General features: G+C 36.3%; 1 protein-coding gene across 3 annotated transcripts in view; it reads right to left on the reverse strand.

The window, feature by feature from the left end:
• The window catches only part of LOC107729557 (myosin-binding protein C, fast-type-like), a 31961-nt gene extending 10221 nt beyond the window's left edge, over positions 1-21740 (reverse strand). Inside the window, exons 1-10 of one of the 3 annotated variants that reach the window (XM_016540121.1) lie at positions 21667-21740; positions 8080-8115; positions 7958-7972; positions 6182-6199; positions 3885-3899; positions 3279-3362; positions 2134-2282; positions 1933-2050; positions 1479-1527; positions 363-419 (exon numbers count right to left, since the gene is read on the reverse strand). In XM_016540121.1, the coding sequence (XP_016395607.1) occupies positions 363-419; positions 1479-1527; positions 1933-2050; positions 2134-2282; positions 3279-3362; positions 3885-3899; positions 6182-6199; positions 7958-7972; positions 8080-8115; positions 21667-21688 (563 nt within the window). In that variant the 5' untranslated portion in view covers positions 21689-21740. The remainder of the gene's footprint in view (positions 1-362; positions 420-1478; positions 1528-1932; positions 2051-2133; positions 2283-3278; positions 3363-3884; positions 3900-6181; positions 6200-7957; positions 7973-8079; positions 8116-21666) is intronic. The other 2 variants (XM_016540122.1, XM_016540123.1) reach the window with 2 other exon arrangements.
• Positions 21741-24143: the final 2403 nt, after the last annotated feature.

Below are 24143 nucleotides of genomic sequence, written 5' to 3' on the forward strand. Positions count from 1 at the left end.
AGGGACCACAGTCATGTTGTGCTTCCTTCAAATTCTACTAATAAGTTTCTATGACCTACTCAAAACCGAGTATGCTGATATTAATGAGGCTGCTCTGTTGTATCAGGAAATATGCATGCATATTTTAGAAATTTGACTCATCCAAATTTCTCAGACCCCAGACAGAACTGGGGTTAATGTTAAAGCCTATATTACATTTCTACAGTGAATAAATGACACAATTAATTATAATCAGGCAGTGATTACTATGTATGCAATCTGAAGAAAGCATGATGAAAGGGAACCTTTCAAGACCTTCAGCTGCACATAAAGTAAACAGAGTGAGAAGAAAAAACATGGAGGGTGTAGAACATCTTCCAAACCTTTTCTTGAGTAAACCACTGAAGTCCAGTTCACCTGCATCCTCTCCTGCATCTCCCCTACAGATGACACAAGGTAATTAAAAAGAAAAAGGAAAATAAACAATTAGGAGTACATCATGTTTTTAATAAATACTGTTTACTGTATAGCTTTACATAAACTCACATAACAGACACTTACTGTTATACATTCTTAAAAATAAAGTTTCATGAAGAACATCCATGGAACCTTTACACTGCACAAAAGAACATGCATTGGAACTTTTATATATATCAAGGATACATGCAGCATATTACTGACATTTACAGTTATGAATTTGGCGACGGTTTCGTCTGAAACGAATAACACTGCATTCAAGATATACATTTTATTGGTTCATGCATTCCCTGGGAGTCAAACCTATGACAAAACTATGACACAAACTTATGGTATTGCTAGCATCATGCTCTACTGTTTGAGGAGCTCAAGAATAGATCAAGGAGCCTGGCTCAGTCCTAGGGCTAAACAGAGACCTCTCGGAGCTGGACCTGGAGTCAAACTCTCAGACACGAGGAAAAACATCTCTCAATCAGTCCATGAGATCATTACTGCTCAGAAGAGCAGCTTCTGGCAACAGACAGCTCCCTCAATGATATGCAAGAGTATCATACAATCTTGCTTGTATGAACGTGAGGAGCATGAGCACTAACTTTATGTACACATACAGCAGCATCTAAACATAAAGTCACACTGACAATATGAATAAAAATTCCTCTAAACAGAGACCATAAACATCTTTGGAGTGTGTTAAAACAATGTGACCAGTGTTGGGTCCGAGTCAACCTTGTCGAGTCCTAGTTTTTAATCAATTGAGTTTAAGTGGGAGTCTTTTAATATTAATTTTATGTTGTTACTTTTTTTTTACATTTTATATTGCACATGACATGGATTCGCCTGTACTCTGAAAACTTTCTGGGTCCTATATATCCGAGTCCACCCGAGTCCGTCCAAGTCCAAGTTCATTCACAATTGCAGTCCGAGTCCGAGTCCCGAGTCCAAGTACCCCAACTCTGAATGTGACATCAAGACATCTATCAGTTACTAATGAGTAAGAGACACAGACACACAAACAAACTTACGATCGTTTGAACGCCTCCAAAATGTTTGTTTGTTGTGTCTCTTCAGCAGCTGAAGGAGAAGATGAAATACATGATGATGATGATGAGAAAGTGTGAGTGTTTGATTTGCTCCACAATCTGATTACCGTCAAATCCAATAAATGTGTAGTGCTGATTTACTAAGTGCTGCGAAACTAACAGGAGAGGATCTAATCAGCTAAATACCTACTGAATAATGAATCAGCTCTAGACTTACAGTAAAGTGTGCGCACACACATACCAGGTGTGTGTTAACTGACTCTATTCATTTCTATTCATAAAAGACATTATATGCATTATAAATGATGTACATCAGGTGTTTCAAACTCTAATTACTAGCCAGATTCAGTGATAAGACGAGAGTTTGTGAATCTATTTGTACATCAGAATATGTCAAATGTTCTTTTAATTCACCCATAGCTGCATTATGTCCTACCTTCGACGGAGATGTCAAACGTGCAGCTGTCACACTTGTCTTTGGAAGTGACCTCACAACGATAACCTCCTGCATCTCCATCCACAACCTTAACAATGGTCATCTCATAGGTGTATATCTGGCATCAAGAAATATACAGTAAATGTTAACTCTGATCTGTAATGAACAAATCTCAAATAAAACGCACTGTTCTTCACATACCTTGGTGTTCCTATCATATGTTTCTTTGAACTGCAGGTGCTTTCCAGCCTTGCTGCCCAGATCCATCCATTTCCCCTTCAGCCACTTCATAGTTGGCTTCCTCAGCATCTGAGAGGAGTCCACCTTAGTCACAAATGTGACATTTTTCCCTGTTACAAATAAAATGACATGAATAAACAACGCTGAACTTACGATATACCATTATTTATGAGTATATATTAAGCAATATCACACAAGCAAGAGTTCTATAGTTATGAATTTAGGTTATTTTTTTAGCACAATTGTGTTTCTGATATTGTTTGTATTCTTACAGTTCAAGTGAACAAAAATAGGTTCTGCACTCACTGAAATACTTCTGAATGATTTATGGACTTTTTATTATACAAAAAGAACATACTGATCCATTTATGCTTTTTGTATAATAAAAAAAAAATATCCATAAATCATTAAGTGAGGGAGGATCCTGCATTTTCTATTTGATTCCATTATTATTTTAATGTAATTTTATTGATCTACACTCACAAAGCATTGGTTGAGCACAGTGATTTAACATATTTTTTATTACGTACAGTTCAATAAATAAGAAGTTACATTATAGCCACAATTTTGCCAGTTACCTTATGAATTGTTGCTCTATCAATGGAATTATTTCCATAAGAAGTTAAAACTGTTGCACGTCTCTGAGCAACACACAATAGTAGCGTTTGTTTCCAGAATGAACTTGTGTTTATGATTTGTTTATGATTAAATTTGCTTGTTTCATTCCTGAACAAATCAGTGCTTTGAAGCAAATCAATTGAATGAATTAATCAATGACCCACCCATAATGACAAGCGCTTGCTTCATTCCTGAGCAAATCCATGTTTTGAACGAAATGGTTAAGTAAATGATTCAGTGACTCATTCATAAATGCAGTCACTTTTATCATTCTTAAATGAATAAGTGTTCTAAATAAATTGACTAAGAGAATAATTCAATGACTCAATTAGAAAGTCACCACCTACTGGCGTAAAAACTGAACCTGCAGATACAGTCACTAAAAAACCACCACTAATGCGCAGACTAGGAGCCTGGAAAGAAATTGTACAGCACACAAATCTTGGAGTGAATTCAGCAGTGCAGCTACTGACAGTTCAGAATCTCACCTTTAACGGCAGTGACACTCTGAGGCTTCTCCACAAGCAGCCCACTTATCTGAGACATCTGGGGCTCTTCTCCTGAGACATGTTCTACCGGCAGATTCAGAGAAACAATGTAAACTGTTATGAACTGCTGAAAGCCCACATTAATGGACACTAAGAAAGGCTATAGTCAACCAGGGCTGAAAAGATGCTGAAAACAGTGAATCATTCATGATACTTGCTATTCATTTTGACATGTAAGCAGTCTGGGGTAAAGCTTCCTAAAACATTTAGCACCATCTAACGAAACACAATTATTGACTATTGACTCTCACCTTTCAACCCTTCCAGATCCATAAACTGATAGTTCACCCAAAAATAAAAATTCTGTCATTTTTTGTTCACCCTCATGTCTTTCCAAGCTAATATTACTTTCTTTTCTCTATGGAGCAAAGTTCTTTTCTGAGGGTGAGTAAATGATGACAGAATTTTCCTTTTTGTGTGAACTAACACTTTAGGATCTGCACTGGGATGTGAAAGACACGTACACAATTTCCTTTTGCATGACAGATTTTTTTTTTTCATGTATATGTCATTGACAATACATGCTAAAGGATTTGTGTGTCTTACCATCCTCAGGCAATTCTGTATCAAAGAAAAAGAGAGAAAACAGATTGAAGGAAACCATTAGGAAGTTATATAATGCATGACATTATGGCTCTTTTGAGACCTTTTAGGAGGCATTCATGTACACACATACTGTAGGCCTACATACTAACACACATAAATGTAGAAACTGACATCCTTCTGTCCTTCAGTTTTTCAGAATGAAGAAAGTGCATAGCCGTTAATTAAGTTATATTCTTCACTATCCAGTCAATACCAATCAACTTCAGTGTCCTGCAAACCATTATAATCATAGTGGTACTGATGGGTGGGTGTTTTTTTTTGGTTGATGCTGGTTAAAATTGAGTTAAATGGATGGCTTTGTTGGCTGATTATTTAAAGGGGTCATATGATGTTGCTAAAAAATAACATTATTTTGTGTATTTGGTGTAATGAAATGTGTTTATGCGGTTTAAGGTTAAAAAAACACATTATTTTCCACATACTGTACATTATTGTTTCTCCTCTATGCCCCGCCTTTCTGAAACGCGTCGATTTTTACAAATTTTTGCATTCTATTCCATCTCACCTTCAGAATCAGATAACATATCTATAGAAAAAGTCACAGTAAATATGAAACAGACAATATAACAAGCCAAAAGGTGTGTCTTTTTTAAAGACTGCACTGGCTACAAATACTATCTGTGGTGAGATTAGGCCCAGATAATGGCATGCATTTCCATAAAACCAGAGAACAAAAGTTTCACTCTGTTTTATGTTTATGCAAGTTAATTTGATAAACTGAACAAGGATGAAACGTCACAGTGCAATGCATAGTTTGGCTTATATTCAAAATAGTTTTGCATAAGGCTCTCCAATAAAGCTTAGAACCACCTATTTTATGAAGATGAGTTTTTACCCAGATACACATAACCCAGATAAGATAGATGTAGAAGTAGTTTAACACTAATGTCAGCCGCTAAACATGTACACTGTGAAAATGCTTGTCCAGCTCTGGGTGTCCTAATCTCATGTTGCTAAATGTCCACACTTCAGTGCTGGATCTCATACACAGATCCAGATATTTCCAGTGGTGAAACTTTCAGAGGGACAACCACTTCAGAGTATCAGTATACTGCATAACCTTGGCTTCTTAAATGGTCACCGCATTTCTAAAAAGATTCCAAGAGGTTAAAATAAAATATGGTTGCAAGACATCAAGGTGATGTCTGTCATGGTAAATAATTATTAATATTGTATGTATATAAATTATATTTTGTAAAATGGCCAGAGGTTGAAATAAAATATCTTTTGGTTTATGCACACCAGAACTCATTGATATATACACAAACTAATAAACAAAGTATATATCCAAATTTTCTCCAGTTAATTTATTTGATCTAAACTACAATTAAAGGGATAGTTTTAGGTGCTGTAAACTATTTTAGTCACTGCTAACCTTTAAGTAATTAGACATGCCTCCTCTTTCCAAAACCAGGAGAAACCAAAGAGTCTTCCTAGTCTACAGGGAGATAGCTATTAACTAGCATTTCCAATTCAACTCAATATACAAAGCAAACATCTAATGTATAATAATATACTATTTTATAAATTAATTTTGCATGTCAGTCAATGGTGGTAAATTCAATTTGTATTCAGATGGTGGTGTTACAATAAAGTAAAAATTTATATAAATATTACATGAAAAATAACATTAAAAGGTTTAACTTGCAGGACTAAAATGACTAAAACTGAAAAAAAGAAAAAAAAAACAAAGCTGGATAGAAATATTAAAGAATAATCTACATATTGAAATATTAAAAAATAATAAAAATGACAAAAGAACATAAAATGTTTAATGCTTTCTAGTAATATCTGTCAGGTAATAGGGATTTTTTTTTTGTGCTTTTTCATTTGCCTAAAATCACTTACAGCACCTGTAAGGGCTAAAATATGACACTCTTCATCTGGATGCTTTGGCGAAACTTAATTTGAATAGACAGCCGAGACTGTTTTCTATTATAGTGAGTCTCAAAAAATAATATGACCGTTAAAAAAGAGAGCACTGTTCAGTGACCAATGAACTAACATGAATGGAAACAGACTTGCTGGCATTCGCCAAAGCAGTCTCAGATTTCAAACCACTTGTTTGCTTGTTGGTCTTGATTTGGCCAGTCAGAACCCCTGTGACAGACCTGCGGACCACCGACAGAGACAGTGACTGACATTTGGTCACATGCACAGTCACAGGAAAGCAACTTGCACATTGACAAATAAGCACACACACACAGCGAGCCAAAAGGAGTGTTTCTTTCCCTTACCGTCGCGGCCCTCATCATCTAAATTTAAAAAAACAATGGAAGCATAATGAGGTTAAGGCAGCACATACAGAGAGACGGGTTAAACACCAACATTATAACAAACTACGTCCCAGTGTCTTGTTTCTGGAAACTAAAGCTGGAGAGAAAGTGTAAACACACATGGACAAATAAAAGAATAGCAGCATACCTGTCAAACAATGTCACTCAGCAGTTTTGAATAAACGTGATTTGTTTTGATAGTTTTTTGTATAATGCAATGACATTTACTGTTTGGGGTCACTGTAGGCTGTTAACATAAATTCACAAATCCACAATGACATGTGAATCCTATGCACATCTGATGAAAAAGTAAACATGTTGACACCACATTACACTGTGTACAGGTCTCACCTTTCACCCTAGGCTATAGCCAACTCTCCTCCAGAGGGAACGATTTGTACCTCAGTACAGTGTTCATTTTATGACACCAAATTCATGACAACATGAAACAAGAACTGCAAACACGTATGCACATGCTTAGTGTTAACTCTCGTATTGAGCTACATTATCATAATCAAGCTCACAATCAGCTTCAGCGCACGTTGTTCAAAGAAATGCATACATACACCAGTAAATGCATATAAACACACGTACAAATATACATTTATAGATTATGCACTTAAAAAGTGGCACTTAAACATCACTGACAAATTTCATTTTGTGTTTCAAGATTAAATAAAAGGTCTTTTTAGAATAGTGTTTACTGCAGTCTCACATTTTGCCATTTAAATGCCAGTAACAGCATCTCCCACTGCAATTGGAAAATGACTCTATATTTTCAAAGAAATTGTAGGCCAAATTTAAAAAATTGCATGTTTTTAAATGCATGCAGCACAGCAATAATAAGTTATCTTCTATATCACAGCATATGCTGGGCTTTTGTTTATAACGCATCTTCGGCAGTGAGTTAAGTAGGCTTTAATGTTATTTATGTAGGCAGAAACAATATACTGTAATTTATGTAAACTGCATTATCTAGACACAGAATAGTAAATAAATATGGTTCTGCATAAATACATAGTTAAATTCAAATGTATTATTGCCGACTGTGCTTCTATTTATAAAAGCAGTTAAGCCAACCTGTCAAGCTACGGTGAGATAAAAGCACAAAGAAGATGAAAATAAATGCAAATGGTCTTTAATAAATCCACACAAGGGTAAATCCAGGACAGAACAGGCAGGAGCACACGTAGGGACGTAGTAGAACGGACAAACACAGACTGCACAGACTAGGGCTTAAATACATGGGATGACGAGGACAATTAACAAGACACACCTGAACCAAATGACACAATCAAACATGAGAGAAAACTAGGTCACGGAGCACATGAGGGAAACAGTCCAGGGATGTGACACAGCCATATTATTAAGGCTTTATGCATTATGGCATTATGATTAATAATTACATTGTTGTTCAACTAAGCAATGCATTGCATATACTGTATGTGTCAATATGTAAAAATGCTTTTAGGTTCAATACTAGCTGGTTTCAGGTATGATTCATGTATTTGCTATATTTAAAGATGAATTAGAACAGGTTAAATTAATGTATAGCACAGCTCTCACTTAATCCTAACCCCTTACAGCGCAGACTAACCACCATAACACACACACACACACACACACACACACACACACACAAAGCTCATCTGTAGAAGCAAAGCTACCCCTTGTACCCTTGACAGACTGAATGAAGACAAATGGCGTTCATGACAAGATTCAGAGCAGGTGACCCACCTTCGGCAGGCTTATCTGTGAAAAAAAAGACATACTGAGAGTGAGTCTGACTGCTTTTAAATTATTCATTTCATCAAACAGATTATAAACATTTAGTAGAGTAAAGTGATACAAGTACAAACCAGCAGGTGGAGCTTCCACCTTCTCTCCCTTGGCACCTGAAACAAATGAAATTCATAATCACAGTATTCAAAAGGGGTCATGTTAAAGTACACGTCAAAACTGTTTATCTCATATTAGTGCAAAAGTCTCAGGCCATTAATATTTTCACCAACAAAAATGGTTTTAAACCAGTTATTTCTATCTTTAAAGTGTGTCATTAGGAAATATCTGTTTACATTCCGTTTGCCATTAATTGTAATAATGCATTGAGATTTTTGTATGCACAAGGAGTCTGACAACAGAGATCTGATCTCACCATCAACCAGTCCATCTGGAATCACATGAAGAAACAGACAAAATCCAGAACTGTGACAACGTCTCCAAGATGCTTGAAGCATATTTCAACAGCATACTGGCTGTTGTCAGACTCCTTGTGCATACAAAAATCTCACTGGGTTATTACAATTAATAGCAAAAGAAATGTTCAGAAATGTAAACTATACAGTATATACATGTAAATGTAAAATATACAGTATAAACACATATGTAAATCATGAAACTGAGCAGGTAAAGGGTGAACAATTCTACATGACTCAGAGCAGAATCAGAATAATAAATAAATATATACACACTGATTATATATGCGCATAACAAAACACTTATGAGATGGCCTAACCTATTTTCAAGGCTGCATGTAAAAAAACAAATAATAATAAAATCATTATATGGAGTAAGGCCTGAAAGTATTTTGGAGTGCAGGCATCCGAGCCTCTCCTCTGGTCTACAGTAGGTGTAAACAGCTTTGCTACATCATACCACCGTCACCTTCCAAGTCGCAGTCTTGGCTTCAAATTGACTCTGGACCTGGAAGGAGTGGTCGGACCTTCACTATTTAGTGTTAAGGATATGAGACACCGCACCTGGCCTCGGTCCTGAGGGTCAGATTGCGTGATCTGCTTGCATACCGAAGTACCGACACGTCTATTTTTGATTAGGTTTGTCTTTCAGATTGCAATATGTTAATGGGGCTCAGGCACTTCTGGTATATCTCCTCGTCCCAGCGGAGGAGCGGGATGTGGTGATCCAGCAATTTATAAATGCTTCCCCTGCCTCAGGATCTAAGGAGCTGGCTAAGATGTCCACCCGAAAAAGGACAGAGCAGCGGGTTCACCAGACAGCTGAAGGTCACGACTATACACAAACAGGGACCTGTAACAACTCTACTGGGAAATGCTCAAATGCTCTGAGCAGCTCTCACCTTACCCGTGATGAATTGGCCTGGCAGTGTTAATTTGCTTGGCTAAAATGTAGTTAAAAATCTTTGCTGAGGTGTAGGACCCAGTCAGCTTTTCATTAAAATGGCACTGTCCTCTTAGATCTATCGCTAACACCACTGCAATGCTGTGCATGTGGTTTGCTGTTGCTATGGAAACCAATATAATACTCATGCTCTCTTCTGTTGCGCTCAAGTAAACAGCTATTAATCATCTTTTATTTCCTTGGTAAATCAAGACAATCTTGCCGGTTAGGAGAAATCTGGTGGTGATTTGAGCATCTGACTCACTCATTTATGTTTCGCAAAAGCAGTATCTTAAAATGTGTCTCAAAGTGTTACTGATGTGATATCATTGTTATAATTTTTAAGCAAAAAAAGTTTGTTTTTTAAAAATAAAGCTGAAATAAAATATAAATATTATATAAAACTTAAATGAAAATTAGAAATGTTTCCTTGGCAGATAAATGAAATAAGTTTAAGTATTTAAATTACTACACCTAAAACTGAAATAAAAGAGAGAAAAAAGCACATAAACAAATTACTGAAACTTTTCATTTAAACAAAAACTGAAAATATAAAAATAAATTATATTTCAAAATATTATTAAATACTACAGTACATAAATAATAATAAAATAACAACACTGTGCTATATTGAGACAGATAACTTTTCCTAATGATATCTTTTCTACCTAAATTCTCTAAGAGCTCCTGATCTCCTGCTCAACTGTTGGCTCTTCTCTGGTTTCCAGTCGTCAGCACTCTCTCCATCTTGCTAGTCTTGGTCCCTGTCACTGCTACACACAGTCACAGTGCTAAACACTAACAGACACTCACTCACACTCAACACAAACACACACGTTCTAAAAGTGTAGGTGAGGTAAGAAGTCAAATGGAGGCCAGTGTAGCCTGAATGCTAGTGCTAAAACACTAATGCTGATGAGATGTACAGTACTGCAGACTTAACCACCTTCACAGCAGCAGCGTTATGATTGTTAACTAAAACTATTACAATTATTTTGGCAATTAATTTAAGTAAAGTTTAAATGAAATAAAATATAATATTATGAAAAACCTAAAGGCTTTTAGGCTGATAATACACAGGGCAACTTTTTGAGCAATTTTGTCGGGCAACAGAATGGGTAACAATTTTCTATCTGGATAGATCGGTTGTGGGCCCTGTGTCTCACCTGGTTGCCTGTTGATGGCAACATTAACTAAAGTTGCCCGGCAATGTTGCTCAAAAAGTTGCCCTGTGTATCATCAGCCTTAGCCTCGGCTCTGAGGGTCAAATTGGGTGATCTGCTTGCATGACGAAGTATTATTGTTAACTAAAACTATTAAAATTATTTTGGTATTTCATTTAAGTAAAATTGAAATTAAATAAAAAATAGCATTATGAAAAACCTAAAAACATAAACAAACATTAGAAGAAAAAAAAACATGAACACTGACACAGAAGCTAGGATTGGTGTGGTATGTGTTGGGTATGTGTCATTATTACATTATTATTATTACTATTGTTATTACATAATAATAATAATAATAATTATTATTATTATTATTACTTTTATTATTATTGATATTACTCTTGCAGTCATCACAAGGTATTATTGTTATCATCACCATCTTTAGTATTATTATTACTATGCATGCTACTACTACTTAAATACTACTAATATTATTCAGATTGTCATTGCTGTTTATTTTCACTGCTGTTATTATCATTGCTGTTCTACTGCTGTTTTTGTGTTTTGTGTTCACCGTATGTTATATGTTTTGCACTCTTAATAAAAAAAAAAGAAAAAAGAAATGTTGCCTCGGCCACTAACTCAAATAAGTAAGTTTAAGATGAAGTATTAAAAGCTAAAGTAAAATTAAAATGAAAATTATCTAGCCAAATATATATATATACACATAACAATGACAAGCACATAAAAATGACTAAAAAGAAACTAAAATTAAAAAACTGTATATTCCAAATATTAATGATTTTATAATAGTATATGAATAATATTAAAATAACCCTCTCATTTATATTATTTTTTCTCTAAAAGGGACATCCATGGATAAAAATAATATGGAAGCCCTTTTGCAAGCCTCTTTCCTCCTCCTCAAAACAAACAAATAGATAAATAAATAAATTACAACTTTAAAATCAAACAGTCTAACAGCATTTCTTTGCGATTGTGACTTTATATCTCACAAATTACCTTTTTTATTTTTTTTACACTGAGGGAGGCAGACATGGGCTTTCATAGGAGACAGAAAGAGAGCCAGACAGAGATAATCAGAGATGGACAGAGTTTAATGTGGTCGTGTTAAATTAGCACGGAGAAGACTCGGATATCTAAAAGTACGCTTCATAAACAACATATGAGAAAAGTGTAAACGAGTGGTCTAATGCCCTCTCGTCTCCTATGCCTCTCTCGGTTTCGATAATGTGAATCCATTTCCATAAATACAACATCTACAATTACATATATCTCCATCCTCACAGACTCCATATATAGTCTGGAGAATATTTCAATTTTTATGTCGCTATTCATTTCTGTCTGATCCAAACATGGAAGGTCCTACGTTGCTAATCCATGGTTGTTTCAGAGACGCCACCCCCACTGGCCCCTGGGTCACACAGCTATTCTGAAACCTAGCAAAACAAACCACACGATGCCCTGAAATTGAGAGCAGGCTGAAATCCAGCATCAGCATTTTAAACTATATCGTATTCGTGGTCGCACTCAGAATTTGCTCACTTTAGTTACATTAGCTTACAGCGCTAGTACTCTCTCCTTCACTTTGCTGACAAATCACTCTCTACTCTGTGTTCCTCTCTCTCTCTCTCTCTCTCTCTCTCTCTCTCTCTCTCTCTCGTCGCTTCCTCACTCTATTTGGCCGACTAACCTCTGTGGAATGTTCACGAAGCTAATCTCTTATGACATTTGCTTCACTACTTCTCTATATCTCTTTCTTCACCAAAGGTAAAAGTCTTTTTTGAGCCAAAAGCCTCCCGACTAATCAAAATACAGATGCGATTGAGGACAATTCAGTTCAGGTTGTCTAAAAACAAACGAGAGAACATGTCATATAATAACACACACAGCTGATTTCAACCATTTTGTCAGGCCAATGGAGGAAGATAGACTTTCACAACATTGTCAAGTCTGAAAGCAGGGGCCTCACTCCGAGTGGCCTTGAGTTAACATGTCGACCCTCACCACCCTGCGCTAATGTCGACAAATGCCCTTTGCATATCAGCACATATATGCTTCCAATGCACTCCGACTTGTCACATACAGTGTTATACAAACACAACCTGAAAGGATGTCTGAGTGTTTAGAGTCAGACTCAAATGTGTTTCAAGTGTGACTAATGCAAAAAAACTTTTTTTCGAAAGCGCAGCCTACTGTTATTTATCCTATACAGCCAATCCAATCCCAAATGAATGTTTTAATCTGTCAACAAATTAGGTATGGGCACAAAATGTATGAATAACAGTAACCATTACAATTAAGATAATTGTATACAATACGTAATATATCTTGGTCTGGATCTGGGTCTTGGTTAATGATCTCAAACTTTTCAGCAAGCAAAAAAGGAACCAGTGTAGTCAGATTTACGAATGACTCCTTTTAGGGAATCAAAAACAAAGCACAAACAGTGTAGTTCCAGTCACAAACAAATGACTCTTATGAGTTGATTCTCTTAGTGAATCATTCACAAACTTTCTATACACTTTCTTGGGAGTTTATAACTGAAGTGCCCATAACGTAATAATTGTATTCATTGATTTCTACAACAAATGCAATTTAAAGTTATTTCCGTTAGTATCCACAGCATTAGTTTCTGGTTTTATTATTATAACTGTTAAATTAGTAATTGATCTTATGTACTAGTTTAGAAAGATCCCTACATAATTTCTAACATTACCTGAGAGATCATTTATTATGTCTAAATATCAATCTCATGGCAATACTGATGATTTGAGTTATGGATATAGATTGTAATTTATTATCATTGAAATTTCCCAAAGTTCATTGATCAAAGTGAATCGGAATTTAATCAAATGCTTGTAAATCAGCAACAAATTGAATCTGAGATCTGTATCCATACGCAGTTCTGGTCTAGGTCTTAACCTAACCCATTAAGTTAAGGGTCTGTGTGGTCCAGTTGCAACAAACCCATTAAGTTAAGAAAATCTCAAAGGGATAGTTCACCCAAAAAAAAGAAAATTCTGTCATTAATTACTCACCCTCATGTCGTTCCAAACCTGTAAGACCTTTGTTCATCTTAGGGAACACAAATTAAGATATTTTTGATGAAATCCGAGAGCTTTCTGACCCTCCGTAGACAGTAAAGTAACTGAAATGTTCCTAGGAAAATAGTCCATGTGACATCAGTGATTAAACCATAATTTTACAAAGCTACAAGAATACTTTTTCTGTACAAAGAAAACTAAAATAACGACTTTATTCAACAATTCTTCTCTTCTGCGTCACCATCCTCCACCATTACGGACAGCACCACGATGCGTAAACAAGGTGCAGAACATGCATGTTCTACATCAGCAGCAGCATACGCATGTGTCGTGATACTCTTGATAAAGTCATTAAACACAGCCTCCAGAGCAAGGCATCGACAAATAGTCATTTTCTCACCATAGGCCCCGTCCACTGGCGTTCACTTGCTTAACATCTGACACTTGATTATGCTGAATGCGAGTGTTGCATTGCCATCAAAAGCAAATAGAAATTACAATCACTGCCGCTATCTTGTCTACTCTGGATACAGTATAGAGATGCACATTCGCTTTCTGACACAATCCATGTCAGTTTGGTTTAAACTGCTCGTTCGCATCTTTGTACAGATATTAGAAGAATCTCAGTATAAAGAACAAGTGGATAGTTTATTTTTGATGCGTCCTGGACCATGTCAGAGGATTGATCAGAGCATTTTGTTTTGTAAATGAGACAAAGTGTCACGGAGAGCTCACAAAGAAACATTTGTTGAAGGATGAAGCGGTACTAGATCTGACTGCAGCTGAATCACAATCCATAAGTAAATGATTTCATAATGCTTTGTCTGGAAATGACACTCATATGCAATAGCAAGGGAGTGTTGATACTGTTTCCTATGCAATGATGTTAGCAAATCATAACAGTGGCCGATTCCTGACAAGCCTTAGAGGACACGCCCCTTAAAAACAGGACGTTTTAGAGAGAGGGTAAGAATCAGGGTTGAAAATAATAATTTGTTTTTTTGTTTTTTGTTTTTTTGTGCAAAAAAAAAAAAAACTTTATTACCATTATAAGTAAACCTCATTGAACATACTAAAATAAAAAAATCCATGTCATGACCCCTTTGATGTTAAACCAATCATGTCACATGGACTATTTTAATGATGTCCTTACTACAATTCTGGGCCTTGAACATATCAGTTGTGTTGGTGTCAATGGAGGGTCAGAAAGCTCTCGGATTTCATCAAAAATATCTTAATTTGTGTTCTGAAGATGAACAAAGGTCTTACGGGTTTGGAATGACATGAGGGTGAGTAATTAATGACAGAAATTTCATTTTGGGGTGAACTAAAGGTCTTTGCACACTGAGTCAGAAATTCTCGTCCAAAATTTTCGCACGTTAAAAATAAATACGACCTCACATTGTGTCAATCACGTTTACACGCTGCCTCCGAAAATTTCGTCCGTCATAAAAAAAATTCGGATCAGGTTCTGCATTTTCTGCGTTTTCGTATCTGTAGCAAGCATTTTGATAGGAAAGGATGACGAATACGAAAAAAAAAAAAAAAAAAAATGCATATGAAAATTTCAGACTCAGTGTGCAAGGACCTTAACCCTTTAATTCTATTATTAACTAGGGTTTTCCTATTGTAAGGAGTTTGTTGAAACTGGCTGCTGGCCCTCACTTCAACTCTGATGCCGAATGAATATAACGAATTCCTTTTAAAATATTTCAATTTCAGGATAAACAGACTCTGATGGGAACAGCCTAGTGATATATCTAGTGTTTCTAAGGATATCACAAAAAAATCCCCTCAGGCTTCATTCAGCTCCTCAGATCCAGATTGAAAGCAGCTATTTTTACAAGCGGGGGTGTGATGGAGTGTCTTTGGCATTAGAAGTATTTGGAGTGGATACAAGTGCGGGGAGGGTCGGCCGCACATGATGAAGTTTCCCCGTTTTATGAGGATGGAGAGAGTGATTCTTTTGGCAGCGAGAGGAAACACTTAAGAGAAACGCTACAATATCTATCAGTCTCTGCCTGACAGTACTGATGATTTGAGTTATGGAAGTAGATCGTAAATATCTCTTTCCTACATACATGGAAAGATGAGGTGGTGAGGATAAAGATGAAGATTGGGGAGATGGTGACGCAGAAACAGTTTGATCACGAACATCTGATATGAGCATATAAATAAACCGGTTGCTATGGGTCATGCTGTGTATGTAATCACAACCAATATAATTTCTAAGAATAGTTATAATTTTACATTAATTTGTCAAACTGAATATCACTTCAACTGATTCAACAAAAATATTAACATGAGCTGAAGTTCAAACATGATTTAAAATAAAATATTTAATCAAAATGATTCTCTCTCCCTGTATTTATGAACTAAAGACAGGCTATCATATAAAATAAATGTCAAAAGGTGTGGTTTATGGTGTGATGATGTTGAGATTAATTATGGCCTCTTTACTTCCTGACAGTGATCTCTTTATCTTTTCCACTCTCAGGATAGCACATTGCATTTTTAATTAACCAAGCAAAGTTGCAACTGAACGTGACAGCCAGTGATCATCATGCATTCAGGAAAAGAGCACATTAGACATTTTAACTCATTTTGTTTTTTTATGGGGAGGAACAAAAGTTTTGAGCAAGTTTTTGAGGACGAAGAGATGATAACGATTTTTCACAAATATAAATGTTTTAATTTGTTCATCAACTGTAAAGGATAATTTACATTTCTAATTGCTTGACAGAAAATGTTTAAAATATGTATATAATATATAATGTTCAGTGCAAAAAAATAAAATAAAATAAAATTATATGTGCGAAAAATGTAAAATGAATAACATACTTTTAAATAATTAAAAATAAATATTAAATATAAAAAATTTAAAAATTAACAAAAATTAAATCATTAAAAAAATTTTTTAAATTATAGTAAAAACTTTATTAAAAAATATCGAACAGGACAAGCAATAGTTTGGTCAAATGTCCCGAAACTCTTTCACATTTGTCCCAGGTCAGTGGGCCATCCTTACTGTTGAGTCATGCAAACACTTTATTACTTACACTACTCATGCAATTGAATTATTAAGGATACACGTTTTCTTTTGAAAGTTGCATTAAAAATGTATTAAATGGGCATGTTGCTTCTACATAAATAGAAATTATTTATACTGTGGGTGCTGAGATTTTGGGCGGTGAAGGAAAGGTTGACGATTTAACAGAGATAAATAGATAGAAATTAGCACAGTGGGTTTGTCGGGGCGCTCGAGGAGATTTACCTTCCTGCCGAGTTTAGTTAAAATCGAATCAAATACTCATGAACCAGCTAATCAAGGTCATTGGGTTCTCTTGAATATTTCATGATTCCAGATCTCCAGGAGGAAGACTGAGCAAAACTGGTGTGTGGAATATGCAACAGGGTTTATGAATATACTCATACAACGATATCAGGTCATGCAGTACATATCCCATTACATACGTTAAGTTGGAGGACATATTCTAAAACACCCAAAAAGCAAGCGCTCCCACATCTGCGTGTGATCCATCATGAAGGAGATGCATGAAAAGGAGTGCATTGTGATGTTAACGGGTATGAGGTAATGCTAAACTACCCCAGCTGGAAATGAGACATTGGATGTTAAGACACCCATCACTGTCACTGTTACTGTATATGTGTGTGTGCGTATGTGTGTAAGGGGGGTCGGGGGATGGGATTACTTAGCAACATTTTCAGGTATACAAAACCTCACTTTGGGGATGTCCAAAGATGCCCTCAGTTTGGAAGAATAATTTGTACATAAAATAAAGTTGTATAAAAATATGCATCAAATTTTGGGGTCAGGGTTGATGTTAGTCAGTATCTATCTATCTATCTATCTATCTATCTATCTATCTATATACTGATATACTGTATGTGTATATATACAGTATATAATCTATGTGTGTGTATATATATATATATATTTTTTTTTTTTTTTTGCAATTTCTTCCTGATAAAATATTATAGAGCTTGACAAAATTTATATAAATTTGTTTATATAAATTATTTAAAATAATTTTAAGGCATCTTGCAGCCCCCTTGGAGGTGTGCTGAGGCCCTCTAGTACCGGTCCCCTGGTTGAGAACCACTTGTATATGTATAACTAAATATTTGTGTGTGTGTATGGGTCAAAAAAGTGGATGAAGCAAGAATATGTCCATTTTGGATCACAGAGTTCACAGAGAGTGTCTGTGTCATTCTGTGCTGTGTTGTGGTGAAAATAGGGAGATTTGGGAAAAGGGAGCACCATAATAATGACATTTCAGATGGCAAATAAGAGGCTTAAACTTCCCTAATACTCAATACTCCGGGTGTTTCATTAGCAGGGTTACAGGGAACCGAACTCTTGTTGTCCTGCCAGGACAGAAACGACATTATTTCAGCCTGGCAGGGCAACACAGGCTTATGGACAAAGAGACTCAATATTGTCACAGAAGATGCTTAAACAGCACAAGCAAATAATCATTTTAGGACGTTTTAGAAGTCCGAAGGAATCCTTCACTTATCTCAAACTATCACAGGCCAGACATTTGACTATTATGGTAAAGCTTGGATATTATATTCAAGTCCGGCCTGAGGACTTTGTCCACATCACAAGTACCGGTAATGTTGTCTTTTTTGCTAGACAAAGAAAAAAAAACCTCTGGTCTGACAGATCCAGCCTTGATAACACTCTCTAAACCTTAGTCTTTCTCTCCTCATCCTCCACTTCTTACATGTACTCTTCCTCCTCTCCTTCTCAGATTGTGTCCATCTATTGTTCGTCTCATCGTTCAGTCTCCTGTGCCACTTGTGCTCTCTGAGCCGGCTCATATGTTGTACAGCTGGTTTGATCACATCATTAGAAACAAGTGTGAACAATTTTGAATCGTTGTGTGTAAACGATGACAACTGTGCTTTAGTTGTGTTTAACCTTTGCCGCTTGTGTTTAGCATTTTGCAGCACAAATGCATCACAGTGTGATAAGTGTTTAATTGAACGAGAATGTGTTTAGAGTTTTGCAAAAAGAGTCTAACTGCCTGAACGTGTTTAAGGTTTAGCAGAAACTGTGCTTTATTCGGCAAATTGGTTTAAGCTAGTGAGAATGTGGTTCAGAGATTGGGGTTTAGTGTTTTAGCTATTCAGAAAAACTGTAATGTGACATATCACATGGGCTTTATTTCAGCCCCAATCCAATATTCATTCAAATGCACAATTTATGGTGCACACACAGCCTTGACCCACTATTACAGTACTATCATTACAGAGTATCCATAATCATGGAGCAATATGCAGAGACACACAACTCTGAACACGTCTCCACTGTCAACATGCCCATTTGTAAAATGGCATACCCTCCTAAAAGCTGCTCAAGGCCGCGGGGCTATTCTGGAAGCTGTTTATTAAGGAATCGTGCTCCTTGCCAGTCACTACGGCTTCAGGAGATCCAGCCAGACTTTATCTTGACAGTTCCCCGCTCTGAGCAAAGTGGCCTGTGTATGTGACTGGGGGACTTTGAGTGGAGGGTGGTAAATGTGATCTTTAAAAAGCAATAAACTAAAAGAGGGGCCTCGTGTGTGGTCTGAAGTGTGGAGGTAGGATGCATGAGAAAATGAAAGAGGGACAGAAGGATAGGCAAGAGAAGACGCGACAGGTTACGCTCCGGTGAAATGATCCAGTTATTTGACACTCTGACTGGGATTAACACGGAGTCATGGGGCTGAGATAGAAGGAAAAACTGAATCATAACAGAGACAGGGCAGATCTCAAGACAGGATGGTGACATAAGACCAAAGACACTGAACTGACCTTGTGTGTTTTTTAAAAGGGTCATGCTCAGGAGACATTTTTTTGCTAAATACATACCCATGACAACCAACTGATGTACTTAACAGAATACTGAACTTTTTACATTATAGAACAGTTTCATGTGTAAAGCAAAGGCTGAAAATTTTTCTGGAAATATTAGTCAATATGCATGTCTGCATTACTCTCTTTACATTTAATTGGTTATATAAATATAAAATAATAATAAAAAATGCCCTACTATGGAAATTATAATATGTTTTTACTATGTAGTTTTCTTTTTTTAAATGCTCATACAGACTTTTCATTTGTATCTGCATTTTATAAATTAGTTTTTAATCATTTTAACAAATAATTAAAAATAAAATAATATTTTATTTTTAATCATTCTTTATATTTTGAGCATAAATGGTTCAATTTCCTGAGAATGGTTATAAATTATTCCATCTTTCTACGTCTAAATATCAGGAATTTGCAGTTCCATTTACAGTAATTACAAACATTCTGATCTGTTTTCCTTAACAGCATCCACCGTTAAGCAGCTTAGAGCCACAGTGTACATTAAATGCATTTTGAGAGTATTACTGCATAGCGGCGGTTTTGCTTATGATCCTGCTGTTGCTGGAGTAATGACTTCTCTATGAGGATGACTTAGATTAGATTTGAAACACAACCACTATTTTGCCTGAAGATTTTTCAGTGTCTGTCAAATCTGTCATTTCTTTCTGCCTCAAGACATGTACTGCACAATGAAAATGAAGAAGGCAGTATTTTAGAGCCTCAGTCAGATACACAAGTTCACAGCATCATTACATGGCTGAACATGGGTATCCTTTGACACCAACTTCTGATATCTGATGCTAATGATTCTATCTGCTGGTTACACTTCAATGCCTGCAACTCACTCTCCTTAAAAGCTCCATAAAAAGGTGTGGCAGGAAAAGCTTTTACCTCTGTATCAGTGCCAGCAAATGAAAGACTGTATGTTCAGAACTAACTCCCTCCAAATATAAGCATTAATACTTTGAGGACCATACTTAATATGCTATTGATTTTTAATTGTGCACTACTTCAATCGATAGATTCATTTTCATAATGATCAGAATGTCACCTGCAGGGTCAATCAAGAATGAAGTGTGACGAATGAAATGAGTGTTTGAATGAAGGACTTTCTGCAGGTGAAACAACATATTCATGCAGCTTTATGTGATATCCTTTGAGTATATATCACATATAATGAGTCCTCTTGGAAGGTGATTCTACCTCAGATCATTTCAATTGAGTTTCATTACAGAAGAGCATTGTCCATTGGTTAATAATTAGTAATAATGATTAAAGGCTGGAATATACACAAACACATCATTGCCAGAGTTACAGTCTAGAGGAGTTGCCTATTAAAGTTGCCAAAAGTTAGAGCCAGTCTGCAGATTTTGGGAGCTCACATTTGACCAATTTCACAGAAAATCGCATCATGCACGATGGACACAGATTTAGACGATGATTCCATCCAGATGGAGGATATCAAACATGTGTGATATTTCGATCCAGTTTTAGAACACATATTGTTTTCATTTGTCATAAATCTCCTAGCAACAAGGCACATGTTTCTGTGTGAGTTTGTGTTCAGAATCACCTTAAAGTCTGGCAATGTGTGATCCTCAGTAGTTTTAGTGTATTATGCCCAGTTTTCCTCTGTAATTATATACAAAGTCAACAAATAGTATTTTAAAACCTCTTCAGATTTTAAAAGTCGTGTACTGTATCCCAGCCTTAAAGTAATCATCACAATCATAATTCAAACTGGGTATCTTCTCTGTCTAGTCGCCCATACCGCCAAACCCCAAACTGAAAATTGACCTCTCACTCCTGCTGCTGCCAACCCAACCTATAAAATTCATCTTTCAGTGCCTGTCACAGCCGAGACCATCTAAACATCTCCTTACAACAAATGATACATTCAGACCCATGATTTATGCGTTAAGCAACTAAAGTAACGTTTCTCAACCTTTGCAGGTAGTTAGCTAACAAAAAGTGTGAACTAGTGATCGAGATTTAAGTAATTCAGCTTGATGAATGAAATTATCAACAAATGGATGTCTTTATGGATGGGCCAGACACTTAAGCATTCTGCCCGTCAGAGTAAAAGAGCATCATTTACATTAGCACGACACATAAAATGACAAATAGTGGCGATAAAAATATACCGTAGTGTTAAATATAAAATCGATGTTGAAATGAACTTAAAGAGGCTTACCTGGCTTCTTCGGTTCAGGCATGGTGGTTCGTCATATGTCGGTCACCCTGACTTTTCTTTCTCCCACACTTTACTCATCTTTCATTCCTTTTATTCCTTCCTCCCTTGGCAAGCATGTCGTCCCCATCCTTGAGAAAGATAGAGGAGGGTGGGTGAGGAGAGAAAAGAGCGATACAGGGAGAGAGAGCGACAGAACGAGTGTTACTTGAGATCTTAAGGGAATACAACTTGGACAAGAGGAGCAGACGAAAGACAGAGACAAGGGTGAAAAAAGTTTAACATTATAACAAACAGGGTGTCTCTATGTTAATTGGTTATCTTGATAAGGTGTGCTGTGAAACAGGCTATTTGCTAATGGAATGATATACTCGTAGATATTTTAACTGACAGCCTGTATGAAGCACATTACAGTGGAGCTGCTTGACACCTGTGATTATCTATGAAGTGATTCTTACCTCAGAAAATTAGAGAGCCTTGTCAAGAACAGAATCAGGCTGCTGAAATGCTGTCAGAGGTTAACTACGTTAGACAGGCTGACCTTTGACCTTATAGCTCTCTAACCACTCCTTTCTTTTCAACAAGTATAAGTGCTGACAATTCTGCTCATTCATTAGGCCGGTCTCATAGATCTTTACAGGACACACACTGACTGTGTTTTACAAATAATAAGGCTAAATATTGAAAGAAAGCAGTTAAACTGAGGTAGCGTTGTGTGCTTTGGTAGCTGGGGCCAGTTGCATAAACTTAGCCTCTATGTTAAGACTGTCTTAAATACAAGTTTGACCAACTAGCAGTTAGCAAAGGGGTAATCAGTCTCATTTTGGGATTTAACTAAGGCTAATCTACAATTTAATGTATGAAATGAATTTTTAAAAAAAATATGGCCAGTCTTAAAGAAAACAATTAGATGACTACCTTTTAAGACTAGTCTAAAGCTTTTATGCAACTGGCCCCGGGTTAAATAACTCACCCAAATACATACATATGCTGACGCATATAAAAATAAGATATTTAGTCAACATAACTTGTATAACTAATATAACAAAAACATAACAAAATGACTTGAATGCTCATTATAATATTATTTCTCGTGTGCCAGTTTTAACAACACAGAGTTTTTTGTTAAATGTTGATATATGTAAGAACAATTGATGAATTATTAGTAAATACTTTGCGTTGTGTGCATTATTTTCTAATAATTCAACAGTCTGTCATCAATATTTCAGCTTATACTACAGTTACCACACCCCAAGAAAGATTGTTCTCATTGTTTGGGGTGGGGGGGTGTTGTATTTCAAGACATTCGTCAGATTTTTGTCTTTAAAATGCTTTTGAGTGTAGGATTAATTTCTTATGCATCTCATCCAATGCCTCCGTTGTTAATTCCAAAATGTCATTTTAGACTTAGCAATGAAGACTTGAGCCATTGATAGTAATGCAGTTATGCATTTATTAAAGGGTTACTTCACCCAAAAATGAAAATTCTGTCATTAATTACTCACCCTCATGTCGTTCCAAACCCATAAGACCTTCAATCATCTTCAGAACACAAATTAAGATATTTTTGATGAAATCTTACAGCTCTCTGACCCTCCCATAGACAGCAATGCAACTGCAATGTTCCCAGACCCAGAAACGTAGTGAGGACATCGGTAAAAAACAGTCCACGTGACGTCAGTGGCTCAACTTCAATTTTGGGAAGCTACAAGAATACTTTTTGTGCACAAAGAAAACAAAAATAACATAATTTATTCTACAATTCTTCTCCGTCTTCCACCATTTTGGAGAGTACCGCAATGCATGCGCGCACTTTCCCCAGAACATAATCAACGTCATAAGCGTTTATTACGTTCTGGGGAAAGCACGCGCATGCGTCGTGGTACTCTCCAAAATGGCGGAAGACGGACTGTTTTACCAACTGTTTTACCGTTTTTGTCCTTACTAAGTTTCTGGGTCTGGGAACATTTCAGTTGTGTTGCTGTCTATGCAGAGTCAGAGAGCTCTCCGATTTCATCAAAAATATCTCAATTTTGTGTTCCTAATATGAACAAAGGTCTTACGGGCTTGGAATGACATGAGGGTGAGTAATTTAAGACATTTTCATCTTGGGGTGAACTATCCCTTTAATGCAGTTACAAGAAAGAAAGAGAGAGAGAGAGAGAGAGAGGGAGGGAGGGAGGGAGGGAAGGAGAGAGAGAGATTAAGCGTGTGTGAATTACCTGAGTCTGTGCATCCCTCAACAGTGTTCGGCCGCAACGTCTCTACTAATAGCAAAACTGTAAGTTAATCTGCTTCAAAAACACTGTTATTACCTTACTAGTGATAAATGACCAGTTTAAGTTGATAGTTTAAATTGCTAAACTCTTTTACTGATAAAATCGTCAGAGCAGTGCTAACAACACATTTCTGTGCACGAGTATGTTTGTGTTATGTGTGTGTGTGTGTGTGTGTGTGTGTGTGTGTGTGTGTGTGTGTGT

This window comes from Sinocyclocheilus rhinocerous, unplaced genomic scaffold (assembly GCF_001515625.1).
Source record: "Sinocyclocheilus rhinocerous isolate Xijiao unplaced genomic scaffold, SAMN03320098_v1.1 scaffold697, whole genome shotgun sequence".
NCBI classification, from domain to species: domain Eukaryota; kingdom Metazoa; phylum Chordata; class Actinopteri; order Cypriniformes; family Cyprinidae; genus Sinocyclocheilus; species Sinocyclocheilus rhinocerous.